At 40.5% G+C, this 7,183-nt stretch overlaps 1 protein-coding gene across 1 annotated transcript; it reads left to right on the forward strand.

Annotated features, from left to right (window-relative positions):
- Positions 1 to 267: 267 nt before the first annotated feature.
- On the forward strand, positions 268 to 6,662 carry LOC124081818 (aldehyde dehydrogenase family 3 member A2; the record flags this gene model as incomplete). Its single annotated transcript, XM_046428180.2, is given in 5 exon segments — positions 268 to 659; positions 2,118 to 2,349; positions 3,104 to 3,189; positions 5,142 to 5,350; positions 6,545 to 6,662. Coding segments are annotated over 5 exon segments (798 nt in total), but the record flags the coding sequence as incomplete, so codon positions are not given.
- Between the last annotated feature and the right edge of the window lie 521 nt (positions 6,663 to 7,183).

Below are 7,183 nucleotides of genomic sequence, written 5' to 3' on the forward strand. Positions count from 1 at the left end.
GCTGCATTCTCTAGGCGGCTGGGTACTTCCTGCACGATGTCTGGCTCTCCGCAGCTGCTTGCCCCTCTGCGACTCAGCTCACTTCTCCAGGACTACTCTTCCCTTTTTTTGGGAACCATCCAGGGGTTCCCTTCCCCAGCCCCCGCAACCTCTTCACTCACCTCTGCACCCAAAGCCCAGCCACCTCCGCTCGCGGTCAGGGAGGAGGGAGCGGGCGGGGCCGCGCGGTCACGTGGGCCGCCAGGACCAATAGGCACGCGGCTCGGGGTTGAGCTTAGCCTTGCGGCGCTTCTGTTGGGCAGTTGTACGTGGCCGGCGCTGAGGCCGCCAGGGAAGTAGCATTTAGTGGGACAAGTGAGGGGCGGCCTGGGTTTAGCGGTGGGAGTCCAACCGAAAGGAGGAGAGAATATCTGAGAGGGGGGACAGCGCCTGCAAGCACAGCTTCCATCCCGTTCGCCACGCCCCAGCGCCCCGGGAGCTTGCCTTTTTTTCTTCAGGACCAGGCCATGGAGAGCCAAGTCCGGCAGCTTCGACAAGCTTTCCGGTCCGGCCGGTCGCGATCCCTGCGGTTCCGGCTGCAGCAGCTTGAGGCCCTGCGAAGGATGGTGCAGGAGCGCGAGAAGGACATCCTGTCTGCCATCGCCGCCGACCTGTGCAAGGTAAGTACGCGGAAGGAGGGGCGGGGATGCTAATCTCGTGAAGCCTTACTCCGGGGCCAATTTCCGCCCGAACTTTTGCTTTTCCCTTTATTTCTGGTTATGCAAGCACTGTTGGAGTATTCTTCCCAGCAATACAAACAAAGCAAAATTCCTGTCGACTTTCCGATTCTCCTTATCCTCCAGTCTTGCTTAGATCCAGCCCTAACTGTATCAGCAGAGACCCTGGAAGTGCATGCGTTTCCTGAAGTCTGTAGTTCCTCTTCTGAGAATTTCCTTTTATATTCTTGCTCATATTTCTGTTGCACTTACGGTCCTTTTCCTTATGATTTGTAGGAGCTTTTTGTATATTCTGGACGTCAAAAGTTTATCAGCCTGACTTATAGCAGATATTTTGCTCCAGGTCTATTCTTGACTTCGTTTTTAGTTTCTTCTGTAGACAGTGGTTTGGGGGTTATTATTTTTGCACTCAGATTTTTCTTCATTGCTTTGTGTATTATTAGGTCTTTGCTTCTCAAATTCTGCACTGACTGTCTCACCTGGGGATCTTAAACACAAATTATGGTTCAATAGGTCTGTGATGAAGACTTGAGATTGAAAGTTTCCAACGAGGTCTCCTGTGAGACTATACTGCCTTTTTTGGAAGCACATTTTGAGTAGCAAAGTTTTAAGTAGTATTTAGGGTATAATTTTTTCTAATTTTCTATTGCTGTATTTTTTTCTAATATTTCTGTATTTTCTAATATTGCTTTCCTCTTGTTTTTGCTTTTTATGTACATTCCAGGGATAGCAAGGCCTTCCCCTGGGTTTGATTCTTCCTTCCTCAGTCAAAGACTATTTCAAGGAGTAGTAACAGTAGTAGCTATGGAATTTCCTTTGGAGTACTTATGGTGGAGAGGCACTGTGATATTAAGTAAACAAAGTGGAGTAATTAAGATTCAGAACTGCTGTAAATCATTTATTCATTCTATAAGCTCCAAATTTTTTTTTTTCAGTGTGTGGTAAATACATAATTACTGAAGAAATACAGTAAGTTCCCATCTCTTAAGAGCTTTAAACTTAGTTGGGAAACACAGCATACAGATAAAATATGAGTATAGTTATAAACCAGAGTGTTAAAGGTGAAATATTAGGATACAGGTCAAAAGCATAACTGCTATGTTAGTTAAAATGTGATCAAGGCAGGGCATAATTAATCAGGGAGGTCTCCTTGAGAGAGATAAATGTTTAAATTGAGTTTTAAAGGACTTAGATTAGTAAAAGGAGGTTTTAAAAGCATTGCATATATTGCATAGGGAGTTAATAAATTCTAATAGAGGAGTTGGATGGCAAACCAGCTAGTATGGTAACCCATTTATTTGTTACTACAGATGTACCTGGCCTGCAGCTTTTGACATTCATGTACAAGTCTATCCTACTCATTTTGTTAACTGGAAGTTAACTTCGATTCTCTTCTAACAGAGTGAATTCAATTCATACAATCAAGAAGTCATTACTGTCCTTGGGGAAATAGATCTTATGCTGGGGAATCTTCATGAATGGGTTACTGCTAAACCAGTTAAGAAGAACCTGCTCACTATGATGGATGAGGCCTATGTTCAACCAGAGCCTCTGGGAGTCATACTGATTATTGGAGCTTGGAACTACCCCTTTGTACTCACTATGCAACCACTGGTGGGAGCCATTGCTGCAGGTCTGGTGTCAGCTTATGTCTTTATACCTTTTTAGAGGGGATTATTCTCTCACATTGGTTATAAAGTAAGGATTGTGGCTAATTAAGTACATTTTCGTTGGTGGTTTGCTTTGGTTTATACCAGAAGTGTATCAAGAATTCATAAATATATACTTTTAAATGAGCTGCTGACAAGATTTGAATGAATGTTGTTTTGAAGTAACTGGGGAATGAACCTGTGAGACTGAAAGGCATCTGAGTCAATAGATGCAGGGATTTGGGGTAAGGCATCCATATTTAATGTAGTTTCAATTGCTGGCTCTGGCCTTGGTTGTACCATTTGATTCTGTCTGACCAGTTTTCTTCATACTGATAAAGGATCTGGGAGTAATACCAGCTTGGGTGTATACCAAGTGCCAAGAGATTGATTTCTTACTGTGGAGAATCCAGATTGTCAGCTTTATGTTGACATAGTCTATTTGCTCATTAATTCTAGGGTACAGAGTAGAATCCAAGAGCAGAATTAGGAGAAAAACATGATAGCTGGAGGAGTGGGAAAGGCTGGAGATGTATGAATTAAGGGGTTAGCAATAAAGAAGGAGAAAATAAAAAGGAAGAGAAAGTAAGACAAGCTCTGATGTTCCTTGATGAAGACCAGACTTAAAACACTGCAAAAATAATTGGAATATCTCACCTGTACATGAATATCATTTTGGTAGCCATTAAAATGACTAAAGTATTTGATATTACTGTTCTGATTTTTTATTTTGTTTAGGAAATGCTGTGATTATCAAGCCTTCTGAACTAAGTGAAAATACAGCCAAGATCTTGGCTAAGCTCCTCCCTCAGTATTTAGATCAGGTAAGAATGTCTTGACCCATTTCAACACATCTGTTCATAGTGGAAGGTATACGTTTGATTTTCCTGTATGTCATTGCTAGCTGGGGAATTGTTTGCAGTTTCCTTAAACCTTCAACAATTGGCTTACTAAAAGGAGATAAGTTCCAAATTACACTGTGGAGAAACCTGTCTTTTGTAATTACACAATATATTTAGGCTTGTGGCTTCCTAAGTACGCCAGCTATTCACAGATATTCTTCTACAGTATGGTGTTTGTGATTAATCCTTGTTTGCATTATCGTGATTTTTAGATGTTTTCATTTAATGAATTACTTAATGAGGGGCTAGCACTGTGCTGGCTGCTAGTTTATTTTTGTCACTGATAATCTCTTTTGTCTTTACAGAATATAATACTATATTATTATATAAGAGTACTTCTGCTTTTTAAAAGGGCACACTTGCTGCATGAAAACTACAGAAAGTGGATTCTCACTCTGAGTTAAAGTGCTGGCATTTAAGAGTATCAAAGTCTGAATAAAGAAGATTCTTTATTCTCTTAAGAGCTTTAAACTTGGCTATGGGGTGATTTATTCCTTTGTCTGAATCAGAGGTTCTTGTGCTCTCCTAGGGAGGAAGATCGTCACAAATTTAGGACTGCTGAATTCCACATGAAATTGTTGTGGAATTCATTTAGCTTTCAACAAGACAACTTTAAAATATACTGCCTGAATTGTACATATTAATTTATAATGGCCTTGAGGCCAACTCTGGCTCTTGGAATAACATTGTTCTCTTTGTTAGCTTATCACTGTCATGACAGCCCACAGAACAATTTTGTTCTAATAGCTGTGGTTATCCAATCCAGAAGGATGAAATGGAAGATAATGAGATGTCAAGGATTGAGTAGGACATGGAGCCAAAAGATAGAAGATTAAGGTCCTGCTTTGTCCCTCACCAGGGGTAAACTCATTAGTAGTTGACTGTCCAGGCAGGGAGGGAAATAAGGCTTTAGTTGCTTCAGTTAGCTTATTAGGCAGTCCATTACATATGCTGTGGACATGAAGCCACAGAAAAGTTAAAACTTGAAACGTGTTGTGCAGTTAAACCATGAAATGAATGAGAACTAATTAGCCTTTTAAGGAGAAGGAAATCAAATGGAGACTTGAGGTCCACAAGCCAGCTTTTGCTTCATACTCAGAACTCAGAATCTTTTCAACATCTCCCTCTGTCTTCCTTCTTTGCCATTTGTTCTCAGTCATTATTTTTCATGCTGTTATTGTCCAAAGTAGTCTCTCTTTTAGAGTAGCTATTAATAATAGATGCACAGTGCATCTAAAGGTTCAGTCCACAGAAACTATGTGAATTCTCCCACTAACAGATAAGAAGACTGAGGCTCAGAGATGTTCAGTAGCTTGCCTAAGGTCACACATGTTAGCGAGTAGCAGAACCCAGAATCTGTCTGAATATACTTCAAAAGTAAGCATTCTCAGTCCCATGTTATATATACTATTCATTCAGCAGACATGAACTTGGCTTCTTTCTTGGACTAAGTCCTATTCTACAAATAGATTAAGCCATGCACCTTGGACCTGTCATGTGGTCATTGATAGTAGCCACTTTCTCACCTACGTCCTCAGCTTCTATATAACACCCTTCTTTTCTCTCATGCATTTCCCTGGTCAGATTCAGCCATTTGCTCTTGTTTGTGCCTCCATTGCAAGCTTACATAGGAAAAAAAAAAGGGGGTTCTTTTCATGTTTGTTTCATATAGGTTTTAAAGGTTCCCATGTATCAGCAGACACTATGTCTTTTCTTCCATTTGTCCTTGATCATGTCCCTCTTCCATCCTCACAGGTACTTGTCTCAGTCTCCTGGTTTTACTGAATGTTACATGTTTATATTGAAGAAGTTGCTGATGTTAGACAATAGGATTAATTTGGCAATGTAAGAGTTCATGTTTCTCTTTCTTTGAGGACCTATATGCTGTTGTTAATGGTGGAGTTGAGGAAACCACAGAGCTTCTGAAGCAGCGATTTGATCACATTCTCTATACGGGAAACTCTGCAGTTGGAAAAATTGTCATGGAAGCTGCTGCCAAGTATCTGACCCCAGTGACACTTGAACTGGGAGGGAAGAGTCCATGTTACATTGATAAAGATTGTGACCTGGACGTTGTCTGCAGGTGAGTCTGGCTTTGGTTTCCTAATTTCCCCAGCACAATGGAGACTTTTCCTAGTACATTAATGTGAGCCTTTGCACTTGAACCCCGTGCCTTATGGTTCTAAGACAGGTCATTAAACTTTTGTGGTCAAAGTGCTGAAGAGTAATAGAAGCCTTTCACAAACTGTCTTTTGATGCCACTATCAGAAATGATGAGCCATAGGTTCTGATATTGTGTAGATGTCCTTAGGAATATTGGAAAAGTTCTTTCTTTTCTCAAGATTCTAGTTAAATCTGGTGAGAAATTTTATTGTTCGCTTAGCCAGTGATCCAGTAAGTAGATAATCCAAAATATTGTGTGTACCTAGTGAAATTTTTAAATTTTCAGTGGAAGAGGTATTTTGTTGATCTCTTAACTAAGATCTTTTTTTTTTTTTTTTTTGATAGAAACCAGTACTTCTCCTCTCTTAACTTTGAATAGCATCTTGCAGTCAGGAACTAGAAAATAAAAGGATTCAGGTTCTCTTCTTGAGGGTTTGCTACCAGGAAGTGCACAAACATAGAACTACCTCTGTGCTTTGGGTGGTGTGGCTTCCCTTTCAGAGATGGGGAGCCAAGAAGGAGGTGTGGTGGTGGGTCAGTGTTCCAAGTTGGCTTCATAAATATAATCGTAATCACCAGAATAAGAGAACCTCTGTCAACGAATGTTGTGGTCATGGCCTCTGTCCATACATAGAAAGAGTTTTTCTTCGGGGAGGGCTCCACATAGAGGCGAGTGGTCTTAGATCCTGACTGTGTCCTGCTTTACTGCCTGCACATCTTGCCAGCAGCAGCTATAGCCACAGCCAAAAGCAGCAGAGTCTGAAGCTAGCTCTTGTCATCCAGGACAGCCTTCTGACTGGAGATTAGAGGTAAAGAAGTGTTGGAAGTCTCTTTCTCCTTCCTGAGGCAGGCAATGACTTCACTGCTTTTCAAGTACTCTTTCATACGAGGTGACTTGAGAACCTTCCTGCCACTTAGAATATTCTACCACAGAAGGAAAAAGTATTTTTATAAGTTCCAGGTAAACAATTTAGAGATGAGTTTATTTATTTTTTTAAAAGAGTACCAACTAAATATATGAATACATTTTGGTTGGAAAACATTCAAATGACACAAAGTATGTAACAAATGAAAATTTGAATTTTATAGCTAACCTAGGTTTTTTTCCCTCAAGACGCATAACCTGGGGAAAATACATGAATTGTGGCCAAACCTGCATTGCTCCTGACTACATTCTCTGTGAAGCTTCCCTCCAGAATCAAATAGTGCAGAAGATAAAGGAAACTGTGAAGGTCTGTGTTTAATATATTTGATTCTACCGATTTCAGTATGTAAGGAATCATTCAACTATTTGCAGATGGCATCCCTATCCCCCTCTCCCAGGAAATTTCCAGAAGCATATGTGCCTGAATTAACTTGTTAACCAGTTAAAAATGCTCTGCGTACCTTTTATAAGAATGGGCAATGGGAGCAGAGTTAGGTTGATGTAAATCCACTTAACCTGTCTTTTGATTTGTTGATTAATTGTGGTGTATTCTTAAAAAGAAAAAAGGTAAATAGCTAATTTTTTCTTTCCTTTTTTTTTTTTTTAATTGGGAGTTGAACTCAGGGCCTTACACTTGCTAAGCAAGCACTCTACCACTGAGCCCTTTTTAAATTTTTGAGATAGGGTCTTGCCAAAATGTTGAGACTGGCCTTGAACTTGTAATCCTCCTGCCTCAACCTCCTGAGTCACTGGGATTACAGGTATGTACCATCTTGCCCAAGCTCTTTATCTGTACTTTTGAGAGAATGATGCCAATCCCTTGAAGTA

This window comes from Marmota monax, unplaced genomic scaffold, assembly GCF_021218885.2.
Source record: "Marmota monax isolate L192 unplaced genomic scaffold, Marmota_monax_Labrador192_F-V1.1 WCK01_AAM20220418_F8-fsc02867, whole genome shotgun sequence".
NCBI lineage: Eukaryota > Metazoa > Chordata > Mammalia > Rodentia > Sciuridae > Marmota > Marmota monax.